At 40.5% G+C, this 25,145-nt stretch overlaps 1 protein-coding gene across 1 annotated transcript; it reads right to left on the bottom strand.

Annotated features, from left to right (window-relative positions):
• Positions 1–545: 545 nt before the first annotated feature.
• On the bottom strand, positions 546–24,699 carry NDUFS8 (NADH:ubiquinone oxidoreductase core subunit S8). The gene is made up of 7 exons (XM_063434869.1): positions 24,600–24,699; positions 20,202–20,255; positions 14,455–14,517; positions 11,303–11,392; positions 3,352–3,524; positions 3,127–3,255; positions 546–1,218 (listed from the first exon to the last, which is right to left on the bottom strand). Exons 2-7 carry the CDS (start codon positions 20,242–20,244, stop codon positions 1,087–1,089), a joined length of 630 nt encoding a protein of 209 aa, XP_063290939.1. The 5' UTR covers positions 20,245–20,255; positions 24,600–24,699; the 3' UTR covers positions 546–1,086.
• Positions 24,700–25,145: the final 446 nt, after the last annotated feature.

Below are 25,145 nucleotides of genomic sequence, written 5' to 3'. Positions count from 1 at the left end.
ACCATCTAAAAGGTCGCTGCCTGTTCACTATATTATTAGCGCTAACCTTACCTTTTTATTTTATGGTCGGCTATATGCTTCGCAATAAACAGGTCATGTGTTCCATTGCCTTGCAGCTATGTTGGCCCTGGTGACTAATTTCACACTATATTTAAACAAGCTATTTTCCAGAACCATTTTTCCTCCAGATCTGAACCTGTTGTGACCTAGATTCAGATATGTTCAAAGATGCTGATTGGTCAAATGATTTGGCAAACATACCGAATTGTGCAATATTTTTTCCTCATCTTCGCTGAAACAATTTTTTGGAACATTGCAAACTATGGCACACTGCTTTCAATGGCCCCTAATAAATCAAACCTTTTATGATTCCGTTCTGCTTATCTACTTCCCTAATAAAAAAAAGTTCATTTATTGTTCATCCAACTATATGAAGTGTCTAATTGAGCATTAATGGAACACAATGTTCTTGATGGAAGGTATGGATAATGTGGCAGGCATGACGATTCTGGGGGGAGAAGGAGGAATCATCTGTGCCAAAAGAGTGAAACAAAAATCAGCTTTATTGAAAGAAATCAAAACCTGCACGCATCTTGAAATCAGTTATGGAGACAGATATACAGTGCTTCTCTTCTATAAATAAAAGCATACTTAATGTAATAATATTTTTTGTCAGAACAGAAACATCCTAAAACAACTCCAATGCAAAAATCTATAGAAAACCCAAAATACACATGCCACAGTATGTATGATTTGTGGAGATTGGGTTTTGAACCACATATTAATTATATGCTTTCAATTGGCTATTGATGTACACACTTCCTTATATTCAGATTATTAGAATTCAGGGGCCAGAACAGCAAGTTAACAAAACTTAACATTTGTGTGTATATATCGATCTTACAAAGACAGGAGTGCATGGCCAAAAGGATTTACTGAATGTCTTGCAGCACTACAGGTTAAACGTACAGTCCATAATAAGTAATCTGTGTAAACTATTGTGTAAATTTAGTATGTGGAAAGATGGACTGTGCCCAGTGGTATACAAAGCCTGCTCTGCTAGCTCTTGATTGAGATGCACAACACTTAGCGATAAAGAAAGTCAGCCTGTATATTTGCTCCAATCTCAACTTCCCATTTGTCGCCATTGTTTAGAAGTTTTTCTTTGTTGTACAGAAGTTCCTCGTGAGTTTCTGTGCTGAATTCAAAGTTTGGACCCTACAGACAAAAGTGAGAGAAATAAATAAAAATAAAAATAGAACGATTGCAGTAAATTATCAAAACCAAAATATCAGACATACCCTTATCACTATAAAACACAGGAAGTCATATACACTAACAAAAGACTTCATAAAATTCCATAGAATCTAGTAACTAGGTTTAAAAATATCAATTAGGAATACACATAAAAACACATACACAGATACATAGGTGCACTCTAAACTCTCACACACAACCATTGAGTGAGTCATACACATGCACAGACATCAACTCACAAATATCTAGCCCTAACACACAACATTAAAGGACCACTATAGGCACCCAGACCACTTCAGCCTAATGAAGTGGTCTGGGTGCCTGGTCCAGCTAGGTTTAACCCTTTTTTCTATAAACATAGCAGCAGAAACTGCTATGTTTAGAATAGGGTTAATCCAGCCTCTAGTGGCTGTCTCATTGACAGCCGCTAGAGGCGCTTCTGCGCCTCTCACCATGATTTTCACAGTGAGACGACGCCAGCGTCCATAGGAAAGCATTGAGAATGCTTTCCTATGGACTGGCTGAATGCGCGCGCGGCTCCTGCCGCGCATGCGCATTCAGCCGATGATGACGAGAAGGAGGAGGAGAGGAGGAGGAGAGTCCCCCGCTCGGCGCTGGAGAAAGAGGTAAGTTTATCCCCTTCCTCCCCCTAGAGCCCGGCGGGAAGGGGGCCCTGAGGGTGGGGGGGGACCTAGATCCCCTATAGAGCCAGGAAAATTAGTATGCTTTAAGTGTTTTATAGAACCTTATGAATACCAAAATATCAACAGCAGCCCAGTTTACTGTGCATATGCATAATGAGTCAGAGCCACAATATGTTTACAGGCCAGTCAATCAATGCCATTATATGTTTATAGGCTTATATATCATGTGCTGTGGAGCTACCCGATAAAGGAAAACTTTAGGTTTATACTCTTAACCCTTAACCACTCCCCTCCCCCTCAACTCTACCTCTTTATATTTTAACCCCTTAAGGACACATGACATGTGGGACATGTCATGATTCCCTTTTATTCCAGAAGTTTGGTCCTTAAGGTTAAGTTACCCGTTGTATGAGTTTTCTTTTTGTTCTTGTGTTCATTTTTTTTTTTTTTTTCTACAAAAAGGTTCGCCATCACTGCTATACACTGTTTGTGAGCCATCACAACTACAATTTTTTTTAGAAGGAAAGTCAGAAGTGAGGTCTTACTCTGACACACATAGTCTGAAAGTTTGCCTGGAATCAGCAAATTGTCCCATCTCCTATGTTGCTCTGAGAAATAACATGGTTAGGCCGTGTAAGCAGAAAAGAGCTGCCTATTTTGTTTAGTTTTTTTTTGCTTTTGTAATTGCTGTGTATTTTGACATTACATTACACAAAAAAAAAAAAAAACACCACACCTAAAATGTACACGGCAACATGATTCTAGACAACAAAACAACTTTAGCTTAATGAAACGGTTTGGCTGTATAGATCATGCACCTGCTCTTTAGACATTCTGGTCACCATAATAACTTCACCTAAATGAAGTTATTATGCCAGCAGACCCCCAGACGCACATTTACCTTAACAGGTTAAACAGTTTGAGAAAGTGTGTGTACATGCATACATACATACATACATACATACATACATACATACATACATACAACCTAAAAAAAAATAAAAAAATGAATATATATATATATATATATATATATATATATATATATATATATATATATATATATATATATATATATATATATATATATATATACTACTTTTGCCATTACTATACAATTTTAACATTTTCCCTTCCATTAAATTATTTAGTTTGGTCTTGTCTCTAGCCAACGAAAGACTCTGCAGCAAATATCCAAGATAAAAAAAAAAAAAAACAACCATACCTCTACAATAGCATCTACAGGACAAGCCTCTTGACAGAAGCCACAATAGATACATTTGGTCATATCAATGTCATATCTTGTGGTCCGACGACTCCCATCAGCTCGGGTTTCTGCCTCTATTGTGATAGCCTGCAGTGAGAGACTGTTAAGCATCACTATTCATTACAAGACATTTAAAAAAAAAATAAAAAAAATAAACGTCAAACAAAAGTTTCTCTAACCTACCTGTGCAGGGCAGATAGCTTCACATAGCTTGCAGGCGATACAGCGCTCTTCTCCAGATGGATATCTGCGTAATGCATGCTCTCCACGAAACCGTGGGCTTAGAGGACCTTTCTCAAATGGATAATTTATGGTTGCTGGCTCCCTGAACATATAACTGAGAGTCATTCCTAGACCTGGGTTGATGAAGATAGAAACAGATGAGAAAAGCAGACTAGTTGCTGATCTAAAAAGCAAAAGGAGTGCAGGTTGCAAGGATCAGAAGCAGCTTTAGACAAGTCTGTAAAAGTCTGGCTCAGATTCCACCACCCAAAACTCTGTATACTAGGAGATTGTGGTCTGCTTCCACATTCTAAAAGCAGCACAAATTCTAAAAGGTTTGCTTTAACCACATTTTATTTTAATGTCAGTAGAACTATATAGATCAGATTGTCAAATTTAATGCACTTTACATGGATTTTCCTATAGCATTTAATATACATTATTGTGGACGAGTTCCTCTGCAGCTCCTGACAAACAGAGCGAATATCAAGCATTTAATGCTATTAGAAAAAAGAAATAGGAGAGGAACAGCGCTACAGTACTTATCACAGGGGAGAATAAAGATGCACACCTGAGGGGAAGGGTAACCCTCAAACCCTTCAAAGAATGGAGAGAACAAGATACAACAAATACAGGGTGGGCTAAGTAGGACAATGAGAGATAATAAACAAACATCAGCAATAATATAAAGAGTCTCTTAAAGTACAGCGATTTTTGTTTATTATCTCTCATTGTCCTACTTAGCGCACCCTGTATTTGTTGTATTTAATGCTATTACTCTGGCTACCATCCAGAACAGGTATAGGCAACCTTCAGCACTCCAGATGTGGACTACATCCTCCACAATGCTCTTACATCCATAATGCTGGCAAAGCATTATGGGAGGTGTAGTCCAAAACATCTGGAGTGCCGAAGGTTGCCTATGCCTGATCTAGAACAACTTAAGTCTGAACCAAAGCATTCTGCAGAGCAGTAATCCCATCAGATACAGGTTTCTCTCCAAGGGTGGGGGCCCCCATGGAGTTACCCAGAGGGAAGGCACGATCCCAGAGAACCTGTGGGCCCAAGATCCCGCCATCCAAGATAGGGGATTGTAACGGATTGACGGGCACCCCAACTGGGTACCTCCGTTGAAGGATGCTCCTAGCGCTTCCTGAGGACTCCAAGCACTGCAGCAGACACCACAACCACCGAACCGGAGAAGCATACGAATGCTCTCAAGCATACGAATGCTGTAAACAGCCGAATAGGAAAAACCATACGAATAGGTTTACACTCCTAGCATTCAAACTGGAACAGCATACAATAAATCCCCCCAAGAACAAGACAAGGCTCCGTTTTGAGGGTCAAGCAGGAACAGACAGAGCTGTGCTTTTATTGTTTTTATATACACATTAGTACCACCCACAGGGTTTTGGAAAACAACCAATAAACACGTACAATACACTCAGATACAATTACCTTACACAATGGGTAATGTAATTATCACAGGCAGAGAAATACAGTTTTTCCACATTATTCATAACTTTAAAAGTATGCATCACATTCACATAAAACATTTTCAGAATCAGCATACTCCAAATATAAACATACGTCAAAATCATACAAATTGGGGGCGGGGCCTGACAGCCAAGATGGCCGGACGTGTTCCCTAAGAGCTCCTGCACCAGCGGATAAACAAACGCGAATACTGCCAAAAATATCCACGATAGCGGTACACAAAGCCCCACAAACGAAGCAGGACTGCACGGGGAGCGTACAGATACCAGTCATGTACCACGGCAAACAATGGGCACACGGACCGGCCACGCGGCCTACATGTGAGCGGAGACTGAAGCCTGAGGGAGGCGGCCGATCCCCGACAAACAAGCGCGGTCTACAGCCCTGCTACCCCCCCCCTCTGGACCGGCGGGGGTTATCCCGATCCTCGCCGGGGACGGTTACCCCCACAAAGCGGTCTGACCAAACAAATAAAATTGCACTTCACAGTGATAAAGGAAACGCTATCAAGATGGCGGCACAGGCGCGCCCGACGCCACGAGGCACTCTCCTCCAGCCACCCAGGCACACGCAGGAGTTTTTTGCCCGGCTGTACCACAACCTATGGACGAAGCTCCACAACAAGGGCCAGTCCTTCTACCTAGCCATAAATGCAGCAGCGGATTGCCGGTATGCAATGTGCGCTGATGACAGATGTAAATTTTGCACAGAATTTACATTTGACAGAAGAGAGTTCCAGAGTCCCCCCCCGAGCAAAATCAACGCAGGTCGCTGGCGAAGGCAAGTGTATGCCACCCTGACGGCACATAAGCCGACTTTGTTAAAGGGTTAAAGACAGATATTATGGAACCGTAAAAAAAATTATTTAAACAGTTAAAATGTGAAATTCTCCACAGGAGCAATTTCATTTGTGCTCAGTAATAATCTTGAGAAACCATATTAACATATTAGAATAGATACCAGAATATTGCAGTGTGCACAGATACTTTTTTTTTTTTTTTATTTAATACTTGAAAGACAAGCTTTTAAGAGTTTTCCTTTCTTCCTCAGGTCTAAATCGGTCATATTATTTTAGCTTCAAAAATGATTTTACCTTTTTAGCAGCACAGCTACTTTTGGATCAATAGCAGAAACAGATGTGTAAAAATTTGCACTTGATGGGCTTCTGAGATACACTATATATATATATATATATATATATATATATATATATATATATATATGTGTAAGGCCTTGGCCTGTAGTTGTAGGAGGGGCTTGAATTCCCTTTAAAAGGGCGGCCAATCCTCTCCCACCTTACCGTGGACAGTCTGGCGAATAACTTCCGGTTCCCAGAGCGGTTGGACTTCCCGTTCCCAGAGTGGAGGCAGCAGTTCCAGAGTGGCAGCAGCACAGCAGCTACTCCTGACAGCTGGCGTTCCTCCTTCACGGCGGTTTGCGACAGATGGTGAGTAAGCAGGCCGGTATCATTGTACCAGCCTGCAGACCGCCGGGGTCCTCGGCTGCAGGACAGGGGCTGCGGCACGGGGGATTGTGGGGTTTCCCCACCGAGAGCCTTGCCCGGGATCGACTAGTCCCCCCCCCCCCCCTCTCGATAGGAGCCGGTTCTCTGCATCGGTGGATCCGGCTCCTTAATCTCTTACCCCCACATGCCTACGAGCTTGGGGGGCCCGGTAACTCGGCCGGTACGCTATTGCGCCACAGGCTCCCGACACGGTGTTCCGGCTCGTTGCCATGGTGATGTATGGAACGCACGTGGTTAGTACAGGGAGTCTTGCAACCTCCTGGTTTTATAGGCGTGCTAGAAAAACATTATACAATTTAACACTTGGTGCATTATATTTTTAAAGATTCCATGTTTAGCCTTAAAGGTGATCCCTCACATTTCAGCCTAAGAACACCTGAATCTCTTGCATTAACAATCCAATAGACAGATACAGTGAGCTATGTGCTCGTCTTCCAGGCATTAAATACATCCTTGCAATTGCAAACAGTTTCACATCACAATCTTTCTTCAGGTCATTTGCTACAGATGTACCAATATAGCTTTTACAGCAAATGCAGGATTAAAGACACATTTACATGGCAAATCCACATAGGGATTGTTAAACACTTGTAATGCTGCTACAGGGTTAAAGCATAATGGAGTAAATACAGTTAATGTCTGCAGGAACCTGCTAAATTACGCCTAGAAAGGAACAGGTTAGACGGACAGACCCACGCAAAACACACATAGGGTCATTTATCAACATCTCAAAGCAACAAAGCACCACATTCGATTTATCAATCCAGAATATCCCCTTTTATTACATATGGCGAGAAAAACGTATCAATTTATTATGCAAACCTTGTAAGTACATGTTCCACTGCCTCATATTTGAACCCTCTGGTCACAGCTGTTCACAATTAGTATGCTACGCAAGTCATATTAAGGAATGCAACTCTTGTCCTTTACTTTCCGTCCCTCTAGCCGATAACACCCTTATACTTCTAGTGGCATAAGAGCAACCAGAATATTTTCTTACAGAAGGTATGTTGGTGTCCTGCAAATGTTTCCCTTCATTGCTCTGCCTCACTAATATACCATAGTTCTAGTGGTTGAAATCTTGTTTATTATTTCATAAATTATAAGTGTGGGTATATTATAGTAGGGCGTTTGATCACACTTGGAACCAGGGTTCAATTTTAACGTCCTGCTGTTCAGATTTGCCCCCTGCTTTCAATATGTAGTGGGCCACAATTCACATATCGGGTTGGTATATCACTCTGTCTACATAAATGCAGGGTTCAGTCCTAGGTATCGCACTCAGGTTATAGAGACGTCGGGGCATTACCCCCTCCATAGGAGTCCTTGGTCTGTCAGCTGGTATATAAATTTTCTGTTAGGTGATATTCGTTATTATGTTCCTGCAAGTTCATTGCAGGATATTAATTTTAAGTTTTGTGACGTCATTGATAAAATGCTTGGTCTTCTTGGGTTGATGTTGTGGTTTAGATTGTACTCATTGTGTGTTCTGTTATTGAGCATTAACATCTCGTTTTTAGGTGTCTTGGCCGTGCAGTTCTGTTGCTGTACAAGAAATGCATTTCCGTCACCTACCTTTTATTATTTTCATTACTTCTCTATAGGTTCTGGAAGGTTTTCCGTTTACTGTTCAGGCCCGCGTTCTGGGCCACTCACATAATCTACACGCACGGATACTTAATCCCCTTATCGTTTTACTAGGTTACAGCACGTATCTAATACCTCTCTCGCTCCTATTTTCCTACTGGTAAATCTAGTCCTGTCTCAACTGTATCAGGCACGTTTTCACATCCCTGTACTTTCTATTTAGGGTAGTACTGGCTTTTTGAGAATTAGGTTGCCCAACTAGGTTCTGTTTTCCGGTCTTAATCCATACGTTAGTGGTCCCGCGAGGCCATCACCCATCCTCATACTCTGAGGTATACGTCCCTCGGCCCAAATCATAGGTAGCCGCCTCGCATGGTTGCATAGGGAGGGCCTCCCATGTCACTCCTATTCTATCTTATGCTTTAGTTGCCACCGAGAGGCCAACACCCTGCCACAACGTTTGGTGGCCTCATAGTTAGCGCCTCTCACGCCGCTTGGCAATTAGTAGGGCCTCATCTGTCACGTTAAGTTAGCCAAGTTCTTCGCCACTTGGCTTCTAGCTAGCCTGACAGTACCCTATCCCTTCATCTCACTATGATGATTAAATTACATGTTTTTCTGTTATGTGTCACAGTTCCGGAGGGGCTGGTGGTTCTAGTTCAGGTAGGTTGTTACACGTTTTGTTCTCTTTATTATCCTTGTGTCCGTATAGAGTTTCCTAAAAAACCTCACCACACTGGCATCAACATCACGTTATTGGTTACACTTTTACAATACCATCCCTCACAGCATTGGTTAAATTTATGAGTAAAGGCTGACTCTAGGGTTCCACATGGGTTTGTACATTTGACAACTGGGACAGTGGAATGCTAACTTACTACAGATCTAACAGACCGAGAGTTAATGTGTATAGTTATAAGGATGGAACTAGTTCAAGGGTTTGTGGAGGGGGGTTTGGTTCCCCTCCTTTTCACACAATTTTGGGGATCCGGTTAGGCTCTTTCCACATACAGGCTGGCACATATCGTGCATTTGAACTCTAATTGCAACAAGGTCTGGCTACCGCAAGAACCTTCGATTACTGCTGGGGTCACTCAATGTTGCCATGTGAATCATACCACAGGGTAGATCCTTCATTTCCCGATTACTACTCTTTATTCCCACGACTCACCACAGACATATCATGTTTAGAAACTCATGCAACCACTCATTTTCTTATTGGCACTTTCCTCGAATACCGGAAGGGCGAGCCATGTTTATTCCACCCGCTCTGACATTTCACCCTTTGTTTGGACAGATGCCGCGGCATACTCTGGTTTGACGGCCTTCGGAGGGAATGTATGGCGTTGCGCGTCATGGCTCATAGGCGTTAAGTCCCGACCCAGCTTCTCCTATACTCCGACCTTGTTTCATATGATATCCGTTCATGACGGCTGCCATAGCCTGGGGACCAATATGGTCCAGTCACTCTGTCAGATATTATTCACATACACCTAGCCATTGTACATATGGGCCGATCTTCATCTCTGGTCTATTGACTATTGACTATTGAGGAAACTCACACGAATAGCTGCTTGCTATTTTATCACTTGTATTCACATGCCGGGTTTCACAAATGTCTCAGCTGACCACATTCATCGGTTTCATTTCGGGGTTTCGGCCAGACACTACCCACCTCTTCCGGGCTTGCTTACCGGCCCGCCATTCCGAGACATGCTCGTGGAATAAGGTATGGTTTACCCTTGCACATCACGTTTCTCACCTTACACTTTCAGTCGACAGTAGGTAATTGTACGATAGGGTGTTCACATATTTTCACTAAGGCTGTAGGGGGGTTCAAGCTATTGACATGTTTGCTATGGAATCTGTTTTGGGGTTCACTTCTTTTGCCACCTTAACTTATATAATCATTTAACACAATTAAACGGTATCTCATGGATATCCAACACCACGTGCTCCTACGACACCCCAACAATACAGGATTCCTTTTTATATTATCTGATAAAGACCTACTGAAAGGAATTCAAATCCAAAACACCTGTGCCATATCAAAGGCTACTCATCCACACGACATATTCATTCACTATCCAACTATAGATTCAGCTCCTGCGGAGCACATGACCATACAACAATCAAACAGCCAAACCTCTAGCATGCTATGGGTTCTTACATCCCATGACTTTACCACTAAGAATATAATAACCACAGACACCATAGACCATTAGGACCTATCTTTACATCAGTCTATACCTATCCCTATAGCACATACGGTCAACATACCCCTATTACCTACTCTAAACAATAGGGCCCGGTACAGTTCTGAATACTTATTGCACCACTTTACAGATACAACCACTCCAGACATTATCAGAACTTCATGGCTCCCATTCGTACAGCATCTTAAGGCATGCTTCGTGTTCACTTACTGTTAACTAGGCTCGGCATAATACAAACCTTTCATCAGGACACTCCTACCCCATAGGGGCAGCGTTCTCAGCTTCCTCCAACCACAATCCAGCTCATATCATCAGGACTATGGGATGCTAGAAGTTCTCCACCTATACTCTTTACAGCCCAAACCAGTGGAAGAGGTAATACAAGCTTTTTGTGACTTGTCCGAATAAACGATTGTTGTTATATGATTAAATTGGTATGGTATTCTTCTTTTTGCCCACTTTTATTACAGGCCTACTGCACTGTCGGTTCCGGCACACCACAACCGACTGGTGTCATTTGAATATGTCTTTTGGTTATAATATGCTATGTTACACTATTATCACGGCAACAAATGTAACCCTAGAGTCAGCCTTTACTCATAAATTTAACCAATGCTGTGAGGGATGGTATTGTAAAAGTGTAACCAATAACGTGATGTTGATGCCAGTGTGGTGAGGTTTTTTAGGAAACTTTAAAAGGGTGGCCAATCCTCTCCCACCTTACCGTGGACAGTCTGGCGAATCACCCCTCCCACCGCTTCCTCTATTCATATCACCCTCTAAGGTGGGCCCACTTTTATTACAGGCCTACTGCACTGTCGGTTCCGGCACACCACAACCGACTGGCGTCATTTGGTTATAATATGCTATGTTACACTATTATCACGGCAAGTGCCCCGACTACAAATAAATTAATTATATATATATTCACCAACTTTTCGGGATTCTCTTCACATTATTTTACAGGTTTTTTTTTGTATAATGTTGCCCTCACAGACATATTTAAACAAACAAAAAAAAAACATCTAGGTATTTGTGTAAGAAAGAAGAGAAGCTACAACATATAATCCATGTCCTAAATTACCTCTAAATAGCTCTGTCCACAGCAAGGTCTGAGCTGCTCTGTCAGTTACAGATTTCAAATCTGTTGCTTCTTCTCTGGCATTGACATATTCTGTGGAGACAAAAAACAAATAATGGAAGATTTCAGAGTTTGAAAATGTTAAGGGACAAATAAAAAGTAATAAAACCTTACAGAATCCCCAGTTATACTAATAAGTAAAGGATAAATATATGTTAGACTAATACTGTAAGTAGAAGATGAGCAATTCTTCCATGCTTACACAGTAATAGACAGAAGACATTCCTAAAGCTTTTGTTTGGATTATATTATTACTATTATTTGGGGTATTTTTTGAAAACTGACAAGCTTAAACAGAAAATATATACAAAAAACAAACACAGTGAAAATGTTAGAATAATGTATGAAAAAAAACCTTCCCTTAAATTGAGAAGATAGTGCCTTGAAGACTTTATGTTGTCTTCCAAAACAAGTATCTACAACAAATAGGGATAACTCTGTTAAAGAGCAGAATGCAAGGCAACATAGCCTCTAACTGTATAAATGTTATATTCAAATTGGCCACTCATACTTTATTTGTGGAAATAATGCCTTGTAAGACATATCCAATTGGATGGCTGCCATCAACTCAGAAAGAAGAAATTGCAAAATTGAAATTCAAATAAAAAGTGTAGCTTTAAATCCATTTATTAACGTACATGAAAGTTAAAAACAGCAAGTGTAGTTCACAAAAGTCACCAGTGAAAGAAGAAGACTGTGTCCCATTGGCTCCTTCATCCTCCAGTTGAGTGTTAGCTTCAATTCTCTAGGTTTTCCGGGTTTCAAAAGGTTTACAAGGACACTGGAGGGAAGGGGGTTGTGTATTTATTGTTTGCTCCTACCAGCATGTGAATGGTCCCTGGGGAAGTGTTTTAAAGTTACACTTTTTATTTGCATTTTCATTTTGCAATTTCTTCTCTCTGAGTTGATGGCATCTTACCACTGAGAGTGTATATTGGTCTGGGCATCAGAAGATCCATCCATTCAACAGGATTTTTCTTAAAGGCATTATTTTCATAAATCAAGTGTGAATGGCCAATTGGAATATAACATTTCCAGCACTTCTCATATACAGCTATACACCATGTTATTTACATAGTTACATAGTTAGATAGCTGAAAAGAGACTTGCGTCCATCAAGTTCAGCCTTCCTCACACCTGTTTTTTGCTGTTGATCCAAAAGGCAAAAAAAAAAAAACCCAGTTTGAAGCACAATTTTGCAACAAGCTAGGACAAAAAAATCCTTCTTGACCCCAGAATGGCAGTCAGATTTATCCTTGAATCAAGCAGTTATTACCCTACATTGAAAGATTATATCCTTGAATATTCTGTCTTTGCAAGTATGCATCTAGTAGCTGTTTGAACATCTGTATGGACTCTGATAAAACCACTTCTTCAGGCAGAGAATTCCACATCCTGATTGTTCTTACAGTAAAAAAAACCTTTCCTTTGCCTTAGACGAAATCTTCTTTCTTCCAGTCTAAACGCATGGCCTCGTGTCCTATGTAAAGTAAAGTTTTGCATTCCGTTTCCAGAATTCCCCCTATGTGTTATATAAACTTATAAAGAAAACCTTTAAAAAAAACGAACACTCCATGCACCATAACCATTACAGCGGTGTGGTGGTTATAGTGCCAGCAGTTTCCTAGTGACCTCAGAGTAAGCAGTCAAACTGAAAAAATAAGAATTGCGCAAGTTAGAACCCCAAATTAGAAAAAAAGAAAGCATGAAGCCTGTTTATAGAACAATGTCACCACTCCCAAAATCGTACTTTACTTTTCAGGCCTACTTGGGCATTTCTTCCTTTAATCCCATTTCCTCATGCAGTACATGCACAGGGCCCTCACATCTCCTAAACTGCATCTCTGCCTCCAAAAGCTTAGTCAAACCCCACAACATTCTGGGGCTGGTGAATTTAGGAGACGAGGCTTATGTAACAAACCCTCCCTCTCCCACTTGCTAGACTCCAGGCAACAACCTTGCAAACTTCGGTCCTCACTTCACACACCAAGACAGATGCAATACTGAATCTCTTTATTTTCTTTAGGCACCCACCCAGGTTCCTGTTACATTTATAGCATGCTCCTCTAGATGTTTGAGATCTTACTTTATTATCTCCTCATTCCCTTTATATTTTACCAGTAGTTGCAACACTCTTCACTTCCTTTTGCCATCACTTTTAAATTCTTTGATATCTCTGGTCTCAAATCCCCATCACACCCTGTAGATTATAAGCTCACAGGCCAACTAAGCACTTTGTATAAAACAGCTTTAATGGCTAGATCGCAGCGCACGAGCTGGGCCCTTGTTAATTTTTGTGCTCATCTGTGTATATTATACGTTCTCCCTGAATTGTACAGTGCCGCAAAAATTTGTTGGCACTTTATAGATGAAAGCCATAAATTAATTAAACAAACACTGTGTCGGTCTGTATGCGTGTTATTCTTCTATATGTGTCACTATATCTATGCGTGAGTGGGGTGATGCAGCTGGAGGAGCTTACAGACATCTGGCCAGAAGTAGTGAGAGAGGTCTGTGCAGGTTGTGGCTGTGGGCAGTTGCACCATGGTGGATGCAACCTTAAAATGTTAAATTGACTTTTAATTCCCAGAAAATCTCACTTTAATGAATGGCCCGGTCACTGTCTGATTGTTAGCGAAAGTGAAATCTGCAGAAATGTTAAAACCATGCCAAAAAAAAAAAGTATTTATATATATACATACACACATACATACATACATACATACATACATATACACACATACTCACTCACTCTCTCTACCCCCCTACAAACACACCCCTGTAAGGACACACATGCACAACATATATAGACACCTTCTGCCCAGATGAACACCAGCATATGCACACTAACCATTGTAACAAAATGCCACATAGCAAAACCCTTGCTATGGCAAATAATGTTTATGCTGAGAGTAGGGCTATGAATGACCAAAAAAAAAAAAATCTCCATGAGGCTGACAAACCGGCAGCATACGGACCATGTTTGGAAAAAGCTAATCATCTCAACAGTCTGTAACATTATATAAATGCTTCTCATGATAATAAAGTAAAAATTTTGGTTTTCTATGTGCGACTTACAAACATAGATTACTTACTAAATGAGAGCAATTGAGGCGTATGGCTGATCGGTCTAGCTGGCACCTTATAATAGAAGGAACCTGAAGAAAAAAAAATACATTTTAAAAAAAGCAAGAATAAAGAATATTTTACTTACTGTAAATTAGTGACAGTACACATGGGTTATCATTATCCTATGTGGACAGATAAACTCCTATAGAAAAAAGTTAATCACTCTCCTGACATTCAGCGTCCCAACACTCTGCAGGGAGACTGTAAAAGCTCCATATAAAAGGTGGGGGAGGAGGTGGAGTGCGAAGTGTGTCACTGAGAGGCAGGCAGTGATTGGATGAACTTCGAAACACGGAGGTTAACCACTAAAAATCGCTATCTGCTTGCTTTTCAGGCTCAGTTGTGGGTAACTTGCAGTCAATACCCACCACAATTTAAGTAAGAGTCTTTAACCTTTTTTATTGTAATAAAGATTTGGATATTGTTCAAACCACCTCTTCAGACAATTCCATATCCTTACTGCTCTTACTGTAAGAAAACTTTTTCTTTGCCTTAGATCAGGGGTGGGCAATTGTGGGAGCGGAGGGCCGCACCTCTTAAAATAATTGCATTCATTTGTTAACTTTGCATTTCAGAAAAGGTATAAATTGTATCATAAAAATCAATAAATATAAATTAAATAAAATAGTGGTAGTTTTATTCTATGTATTTATTGTGCTAATTTCATATAATCTATTGCTGCAAGCACATTTAATTTTAGGATTAGTTTAATGAGATAAATGTTCTACAATTCTACACTGTTCTACAATTTTTTTGAAATCAGGAGTGAGATTGCTTGTTGAGATTCTCATCACAGCCTGCAAGTCAATGTCTGTCAAAGAGCATCTATATTTACTCTTGTTGATCTTTAAGCAAGAAAAAAAAAAAAAAAAATAATAATAATAATAATAATAATAATAATAATAATAATAATAATAATAAAAAAACACCTTTGCTCTCAAATATATTTAGACCCAAATATAGAGAACATTTTCCCAGCAAATTTCTTCATACATGGAAATTTTTCAGGAGACAACGATTTGTAAAAAAAGTCAACTGTCACAGCATTAAAGGGGAGTGATGAGAGGGATGGAGAGGGAGGGGTTGACGGCGAGGGAGAGAGGGGTTGACGGCGGTGGGGGGGGTTGACAACGATGGGGGGGTTGACGGCGAGGAGGGGTGTGTCGGTGAGGGGGGGAGGGATTTAATAGTGAGGGATGATGCTGAGGGAGGGGGGGTGATGTGAGAGGGGACTACATACCTGAATATAACCCTGGTGGTCTAGTGGGCATTATTTTCAGTCAGCAGCTCCGCAGAGCTGCAGACCATGAATCTCGCGAGATCCAATCAGAGCATTGCCGTGGTAACCCGAGGCAATGCTCTGATTGGCCAGTTCTTGGCAAGACACATGGTCTGCAGCTCTGCTCACTGTGGACAGTCTGCCCTCAGAGAGCCGCCTCTGCTTGGCGGGCCACAAAAAACTCTGTGGCGGGCCGCATGTAGCTCGTCTCAGCACTTTTTCTAGTGCCATGATATCCTTCTTTAGAACAGGTGTTTAAAATTGCACAGCATATTCAAGGTGTGGCCTTACCAGCAATTTATAAAGACGTAAAATAAGCTGCACTTTTTAAATCCAGAGCCTGAGGTGATTAGGCTCCTGTAAATGTGGGTTTATTCGCTGACATTCACTGCGCTTTATATTTTATTTACAAGTTTAAACCAGATGATCTGCACGGTTTTATTTTATTATCTGCAGAACAACATTTGAAGATTCTGTGTTAAACATAATTTAAGCACGCAGTTTAGAGTTATTTGAATGTTTACTTGCAAGTCTTTTCTTGCTTTAAAAAAAACAAACAAAAAAACAATCATCTGTGTAAGGAACCTACACAACTCCCTGCTTTCTTACATCTGCTATAGGGGTGAGAATTTTTGTGAAAATTCTTGGAGCCGAACGGCAGAGCCCTGAACTGGAAATGTTAACCTATTTTGCCTTGCAAATCTGATGTATCCACTTGAACATCTGCCAATTGGTTCATGTAGATACGCATCCTTTAGCTCTAATGTAGCCATGAACTCCTTGCTCTATAGCAGGCATAGGCATCCTTCGGCACACCAGATGTTTTGTACTACACCTCCCATGATGCTTTGCCAGCATTATGGGTGTAAAAGCATTATGGGAGATGTAGTCCACAACATCTGGAGTGCCAAAGGTTGCCTAACCCTGCTCTATAGCATAAAAGTGACCGATTTGATATTTCTAGCTGACAACTTGATTGATTCTATTATAATTTCTGCAACAAATTCATTGGCCAGTCTGAGGTTTTCTTAACCCCTTAGGGACACAACTTCTGTAATAAAAGGGAATCATGACGGAATATATCCGTCATCTGTCCTTAAGGGTTAATATCCTTAATGGATCAACTGCTGAATCCCTTGCAAGGCAATCTTACATTTCCTGGAGCTTAATGCTTCATTAACTGTGGCTCCAGTAAAAAGAGCCGTGCTCTAGTATGCTGGAGACTGAAATTTTCCTGCAAGATGTTTCCACTCTCTTATTCATCGGGTCTTTTAGACCTGCCAATTCTCCAATGCTTTTCTTGTTTAGTTGGGTGACACAATTCTTCTATTTAAACAAGAGTTTAAACTTTTTTTAAATAAATGCAATTTTTTTCCCCTTGAACTTATCAATGAATGAGAAACCTTATCCTTTCTTGTCCTTTATCCTGACCCCTCCATAGATCTGCAAACTTAATACATTTATTTATGCCACTAGAAAATATGTTTTTCATGTCAGATTCTTGGATTCATGATGGTTTTGAGGAATCTGTGTCCCTAAAGCACTCTCCTGAAGATAAATCTAAAGGAGACGGAAACCAGGTCTTTTTTTCCCTTGGCACAGCAATCAAGTTTTTTTGTAACACCGCTTCTTTTAGCTCAGTAAAGGTTTTCTGTAGGTTTACCTGAAACCATCATAAGAAGGAACTTATTCTGCACATGGCAAATGCTTAGATTTGGGAGTTGCTATTAACTGCTCTTTATCACTTTTATCTGTAGCTACAGAACTAGACATCTGAAAATTTAAATCACAAACAAGAAATCTGATTATCCGAGTTCTTGCAAGATTTTAAGTTCTTTTAAAAGAACTTAAGCTCATCTTTAGAGACCTCAGAATGTGTCGGAGAGATGGTGGAAACAGCTCTCTTTTCAGCCTAACTATAACTAAAAACAGCACTTTAATTTGATACTACCTTTTAAATTTGGAGCCTCTGCATACGCAAGCACCATAGCACAACAAAAGCTGTGGAATGCAAACATTTCCTGAGCATCCATTCCATCCTCTGTGAGCAGGCCATGTACCTGGGTTAGCTCTTGCTGAATTGGGACGCACCACTAACTTACAAATAAATGGTACATCCATTCTGTAACCTAATCCAACACCCAGTTGGACTGAAACAGCGTGTTATTGCCAACCAATGAGTCCTGCAGCCTTTCCTCTCCTTCAGCAACCCATACTGCACTACCTCCAAGAGGACCTTCTTTACCTGCCCGTCCCGCATGCAGGGCAACTAGGAACTGACAGTTCCCAGAATTGTGGAGGTATTTAAGGGATCAGGGGAGATATTAACGTTATAAAGTTTTTCTACAGGGATTACATGTCCAAATAGGATGATAACCAATGTATCCTGTCGCTCTACTATAGGAAAAATTTATTATGTATGTGTGTAATATATAGTATGACATTTTGAAACAATGTTCAAACATTCGCAATGTTTATATATGTAGTGTAAAAATATTAAAAGAAAAATAAATAATGCTAAAAATATCCATTTGTTTGTATTCATTATCTCTTTTGGACACTTACAGCCTGCTTAGCAACCAAGACAAATGAGTACGGCGCTAATGTAAGCACAAAAATAATATGTTTGTATCATATTCCATTATGTTTATAGACACACTTGGAAGCCCTGACTTACTCCTCCTTTTCACCCTCCCTGTCATAAGTTCATATTTATAGCGTTCAACAATAAACTTTCCACATTAAAGTTTATGCATAGATTTGTAGATAAAGTTTTTCTAACAGTATTGAATCATTTAACTTTTTCAGCTTATTAAATTGAGATAGATATCTATATCGGCTCAACAAAGGTTATCAGACAACCATAATAAACACTTTGAGTCAATAACGTAGTGAAGTTTACTTCCAGTTTTCCAAGATGTAGTAAAACGTTAGCAGCTGTAGTCGGAAATTATTATTAAATTGTATGTTCAATTCATGCATTGTGTTAATGTATAATTCAGTGTATATTCTATATTGTATAAATGATTACTACATGCCAGGAGTACTGGGCCCAGGTAACAGTTATGGGGCAAATCGTTTAGCAATGGTTTGCCCCACTTACCTGGGTCCCCACCAGGCTCACAAAGTCACTGCTTTTGGCTTTTAAAAACCGAAGTGGTCATGGTATTAATTGTGGAAAAAAAAAATTAAACTTTGATGTAATTTTATTGCTAATGGAATAATATCATTTTATAACTTTATAATAAAAAAATAAAGAAAAAGGGGGTTAAAAAAATTATTTTTATATGATTTTGTCCTGAACCTACACTAACAATAACCTTAACCCTACCTCAAAAGGAATTCCCTATGCCGAATTCAGCAGAGAATTTCATGTCTCACACAGTACAGAGCATCTCGAAAAGCACCCTCTGCTGTGTGATTGCAGAGATGGAGTTCTCCCACTCATGCTGCAGCTCCGGCATGCTGCCCTGCCAATTACACAAAGAAAGGTGGTGGGTAGCTGGCAAAGCTCAGTGCAAGCACAGTCTGCAGGTAGGCATGCAGAAAGACACGGTCAGAGACAGACAGCTCATCTGTCAGTCTGGGGACACTAAATTTGCCCACAGATGACAGAGAAGAGGACTAGGTATGGATTGATACTTAGGTCTCCCTGCAGTGTGCAGGAATTTAAAGGGTTATTCCAACCAAAAACTGCTTAACCAAAACATAATGCACATTAGCAAAGGGTAATTTCTGTATGCGCAGCATTTCAAAGTGATAACCTGCAGACACAGATTCCAGACACCGTGACCACTACATATCATTTAAACCATGCTCACACCAAAATGTTAGGCTGTTCCATATGGATGGTCGTGATGTGATTAAAGCACACTCTGTGGAGATGGCATGGAACATCCTGAAGGTTAAAGAAAGAAGATTTACTTGCCTTTTGTCCTCAATGTTGGTCATTAAAAATGATCTCAGCCAAATTAATGGTTCCCCATGGTGAAAAATTGGGAGGCTAGTATGCATGCGTTGGCTTAGTGAATTTCTATGGAGAGAATTTGGCATCTTCATGCAGAGCGTCATTGCAGGACCGTTTTAGGGAGCACATTTAGTGGCTGTCACTCAGACAGGTAGCCATAGAAACCAATGTAAGCAGTGTTTGAATTTCTGAGACTGCACAAACAGTCTATTTGCCCTAGTACAACCACATTATTTTGTCAGTTCTGGTGCTTCAAGTGCATTTTAACTGACAAACTACGCAAATGCCTTGCACGTGCATGCCTCACACTTATTCTTCTCTACTGGGAACCAATGTATAAGCGGAGAGAAAAGTAATTGTGATTTCAGCCAGGGGAGGAGAAGTGGCTGTGGTAAAATCAGCAAAGCGAGTTGTGTCATGTACACCCCACATTAATACAGCAGTGACATATCTAAAAGCACACCAACCTGATTGCTTGGCAGCATTAAAAATCAGACGTGCACTTAACATCCTCTTGACTTCTGCAGAAATGGGGGGAAAGAAACAGATATTAAAGTCGTCCAAACATTCCATTATGCACATATTTACTGACTGATATTATTTATAGAAAGGATACAGAATTGTGAAACATGTGTTATGGGTTACTGAGGGACTCTAGATTTTCATATATGCACTCTTTACTATTATTTATCTTTAAGATTTGTTGTTATGGTTTGTGTGCTAGGGTTAGAGTTATGGTGAACGGTTTTAGTTGAAGGGACAATATTACCGGTACTGTTAAGGCAGCGCAAGGAAATGTACGCATCAATGCTGCCCAAACAGTAATATTGTCCCTTTAACCAAGATTAGTGGAGGTTAGAGTCTTGGGCAGCTGGTAGATCAGCTGCCACTATTAAAAGGACCACTCCACAGTTAAAGGGACACTATAGTCACCAAAAATAAAGCTTAATGTAGTTGTTCTGGTATCTATAGTCTGTCCCTGGAGACTTTTTAATGTAAACACTGCCTTTTCAGAGCAGCACTGATGTTCGGCATCTCCACGTTTCAGCATTAAGGCGCTGAACGGACCCCATTGGGATACATTAAATCTATCCAGCTCTATGAAGAAATGCTGGAAAAGGGGGAGTAAAATCACATTTTTAAATACAGGCAAGGGGAGCTGAACACCGAAACGATGTACCAACTTATTAATTTCTTTGTTGTACCAAGCTACTCTGACTTCTGAAGCCACCCGACCTTGACCGGTTTATGTTAAGCCCAGCCACTATAAAGTAGCTACACCAACATCTCAAAATACTACATTTAGAATACTTGCTAAAATAGTATGCCATTATAGAGGTAGTTTTCTTTATTAGCCACGTTCACTCAAAAGCAACATAGGCCCAGAAAATAACTCACATTTACAAGATTGAAATAGGCATGTCATTTTTGGCCCTATGACTACACCAACAAAAAAAAAAAAAAAAATCAGTACATGGGGGTGCTGTTATGTTTGTGAGAATTTTTTTTTGTAATTCTTAATTTAATATTGAGGAATAAGCACAGTATACAATCAATAATGCATAATCCATTGCATTCATTTAAGAAGTCATACCAACAATCCTCGATTTATATTTTAAATAAAACACACCCCAAAAAATAAAAAAAAGAGTTAGCTCAATATTTCCCTGTAATATAGTTGACACCTGATAGATATGGAGACGGACTTGATGAATCCAGACTCACCTGCATTGCATATGTGGCTAAACAAGGTTTTGAGGCCGGTCTTAGAAACAACCTATCCAGCAATTTTAAACTCCCTATGTATTTGGGATAAACTTAAGTTGAAGCATTGCTTGACTAACCTCCCCTCCCCCATGACACCAGTTTTTAAGAACAGGCTATTTGGCCCGTGAATGGGAGAGCATCATTTTCAAAACTTAGCACCAGATCAATAGAAGATGGGATTTACCACACCAGACAAGACCAAAAGGTGCAAAGTTGCCTCTGAGACAATCCAGCACATAGTATCCTAATGCAAGATGTTAGCAGGGACAGCATCCCCTGAGAGGCACAACCAATGAAATATCTGCTCTACTAAAGATGCTTGCCATGAAAGGGTTGAATCAGGGCTTGACAAATTTGTTTGGAATATAGGAGCCAGCTAAAAAAATTAGGAGCCAGTCATTTTCAACGAGAAAGTGCATTTCTTAAAGGGACACTATAGTCACCAGAACCACTACAGCTTGATGTAGTTGTTCTGGTGTCTACAGCCTGTCCCTGCAGGCGCTTTAGTGTAGTGTAAACATTGCTTTTTCCGCGAAAAGGCAGAGTTTACATTGCTGCTTAGTAACACCTCTAGTGACAGTCACTCAGATGGCCACTAGAGAATCCTGGGTCACTGCTGCACCACGTGCAGCACCCAGGTTCAGTGTCTCCAAGCTCTGCATGGAGGCGCTGAATGTTCCTCATAGAGATTGATTAATGTAATGCATCTCTATGAGGAGATGCGGATTGGTACATTTGCTGCGCATGCACAAAATCCTCCCAATGCTTTCCTATGGGAAAGCATTGCCTTAGCAGAGATCATAAAGACTGATCATCTCAGCCATGGCGAAACTGGCACGGCGTGGGAAAATGGGAAGAAAGTTGAGTAAAAACACCTTCCTCATACAATCGGAGGGGGCAGGTACCTAAACGTACACACACACTGACAGGCTCACATACACACACACACACACACACACACACACACTCATGCTGACAACAGGCTCGCACACACAAACTCTTGACAGGCTCTCACACACACACAAAATAGGCTTGCACGCACAAACACACACACCCTCTGACAGGCACACACATTTGTTTTAATTGAAACCCACTCAGCCTCCCTACCTTTGGGAGAGCTGAGTGGGTCTTTCCAGGGGTCCAGTGGGGCTTATCTCTTCCTGTGTGCGAAGGAGCAGTACTCTGTTTGCAGCTCCTCTCTGCTCCCTCGCACTCCATAATGATGCCGGCACCAGAATGACATCATATTCCGGCTCCCGACATCATTAGATAACGCGAGGGAGCAGAGAGCAGCTGCATTTCTGACACAGGTCTAGTATAAGAAAGGAGTTCTGGGAGGTACTATGAGATCATCCTTATTTAACTGGTCTTCCAGTAATACCATAAGAATAGTATTATAGACAAAATATTAATTACCATTATTCACTTTTATTAAATACCTTTTTTAACTCTAGATGCAGATTCTAACATGTGAAGACATGAACTTGAATAAGGTTAATCACAAAAATAAAAATTGCTCTGAATTCAAAGTGAATGTCAAATGAAAGATCAAAATAGCCAAACTGAACTAAATTGACTTGGATTTTTTTTTCTAAATCTGCTATTTTGGCCTAACCTTTGAATTCCAGGCTATGCTCTGTAAATTTCAAATTCTAAGCTAAAGTAGCCAATTTTGCTAACTTCTCAAATTTTCCAAGAATTCACACATTCGTAAATAACAGTGTACACACATATATAACCTTCCTTGATAAGGAAGAGGTAGATATATACACACACACACACACACACACACGTTAAAAAAAAAAAAAAAAAGAAAGATACAAAAATTGTATCTGTTTTTTTACATCTACATCACTGGACTAATACGGCTACAATCCAATACACCTAATAAAATTATAAAAAACAATAATCCTGATCATTTATGAACTACCTACACTCCATCAATGAGAGAGTGCCATCTGCAGTACAACAAATCTAGTTTATTAAAGCAAATTGTCACTTTCAGGGGGTTCCTTGCATATTTCACTAATACCCCAAAATCTGACAGAACCGATCTAGTTCCAGTGTAAGACCACTTTCATTTATCCAAGGTTGTCCCGTGCAGGCACCACCATCTTCATGTTGCGGTCTTCTTTGACTTCAGGCGATTCAGTGCATGCGCGAGAGTACAATACTAAGGTCTATGAAGAATTCCCCAAAACCACGGATCCTCCATAGACCGAGCCTGAATCCCACATCCATGTCATTAAACCTAGTGACAGCTGCTGAGATTGGACAAATGTTGCAAGCGGAGCACCACCTATTGTCAAACTCAGGCTTTACCGGAGATAAACACTTTATTAGTCTACTAAACTGGGAAATACTACTACTATCATTACATCAAAATAAGCATCAACATGCAACTTAACATGCAATTATCCACATACTCTAAATAACTCACTCTTGATTTCCATATATTGTACCTATAACATTTCTACAGGGATTAAATGGGAAGGTTCAAGCTACAAGCCAGGCTTTAAAAGTTGCACACCACTGCAAGCGTGGAACGTCCATGGCACTCTCCAGGGGGTACATTTTCACAGGCCAATGGCTAGTGAGGAAATTTTCAGCCTTGTTTATATTCTAAATATCATGTTACCCTACCTCTTATAGTGACACCCCTCTTGTAAACCCCATTCTTCCCTACCCCTCCAATGGGAGCGACCACCCAGCACCCTCTCCCCCACCGTAGTGTTGCACAATGAAAATAATTAAACTGAGACCGTATTTTGTATCCATGTCTCAATTTATACAGACTCTGCTTTAAGTCAGCTCGTCACGTTAGGAACCTAATACAGTGTAATCACACAGCTTAGTTACCGCACATGAGCGGGGGGAAACTACATTTTATAAAAACAGGTCAAAAACCAAGTGCAGTGCGTGCTGTCACATGACGCATGCGCAATACCTCTGCGTTCCCTCAAGAACGTCCTTAGTGACCGCCAAGCGAATTTCTGGGGTTAGTATGGTTAGAATCGGTTAGGCAGGGGAAGTGACGCACACACTCACAGCAGAACTCGTACACCCCGGTATGGGAAGTTATAACTATATAGGCTTACCGGCAGCCGCCACAGACCTCGCAATAAAAAATAAAGAAATTCTCCAACCCGGCAGGGATTTCCTAACAGGGCAATGACTCCTCCCAGCCTGCTATGCGAAAGATGACGTTTGAACGCCGTCTCTGCCGTGTCAGTGGCTGCTGTTTACGATACGTAGCAGTAGGCTGGATTGGCTGCTCTTTATTCTGATTGGCACATCCTTTCCCTCACCATATTCCTTAAAACTGTGCTGCAGGCTGTTGGTTAATTTTCCAGGAGTTTTCTGTCGGGATGTAGACGATTCCTTGTGAATGTATAATAACGCGTATGATGGAAAACCACAACATCTCTGTAACGTAAAGTAAAAAAAAAACAAACCAAACCAAACGTAAACTGTGAATTTAGCATGTAAGGCACAAATAGCCAAACTGGAGAAAAAAAAAAAAAAAGCCTCCCTATGCATCCAGTTTTACTATTTTGGCCTTAAATTATAAATTTACTTTGAAGGCTCACTTTAATGAATAACCCTGTATGTGAATTAAAAGTAAAGAGTAGCTAAACTGACAG

This window comes from Pelobates fuscus, chromosome 10, assembly GCF_036172605.1.
Source record: "Pelobates fuscus isolate aPelFus1 chromosome 10, aPelFus1.pri, whole genome shotgun sequence".
Lineage (NCBI taxonomy): Eukaryota > Metazoa > Chordata > Amphibia > Anura > Pelobatidae > Pelobates > Pelobates fuscus.
The sequence above is the reverse complement of the archived record's forward strand: the minus strand, read 5'-3'. Positions and strand labels throughout refer to the sequence as shown.

Bases quoted from the DNA above. Each gene is read 5' to 3' on its own strand.
- NDUFS8 (XM_063434869.1), bottom strand. From the start codon at position 20,244: ATGTTAAGTGCACGTCTGATTTTTAATGCTGCCAAGCAATCAG. The intron at 11,393-14,454 runs GTAAGTAATCTA...TTGTCTCCACAG, and splicing joins GCCTCAATTGCTCTCATTTA to AATATGTCAATGCCAGAGAA. The intron at 3,256-3,351 runs GTAGGTTAGAGA...CTCTCACTGCAG, and splicing joins AAGCTATCTGCCCTGCACAG to GCTATCACAATAGAGGCAGA.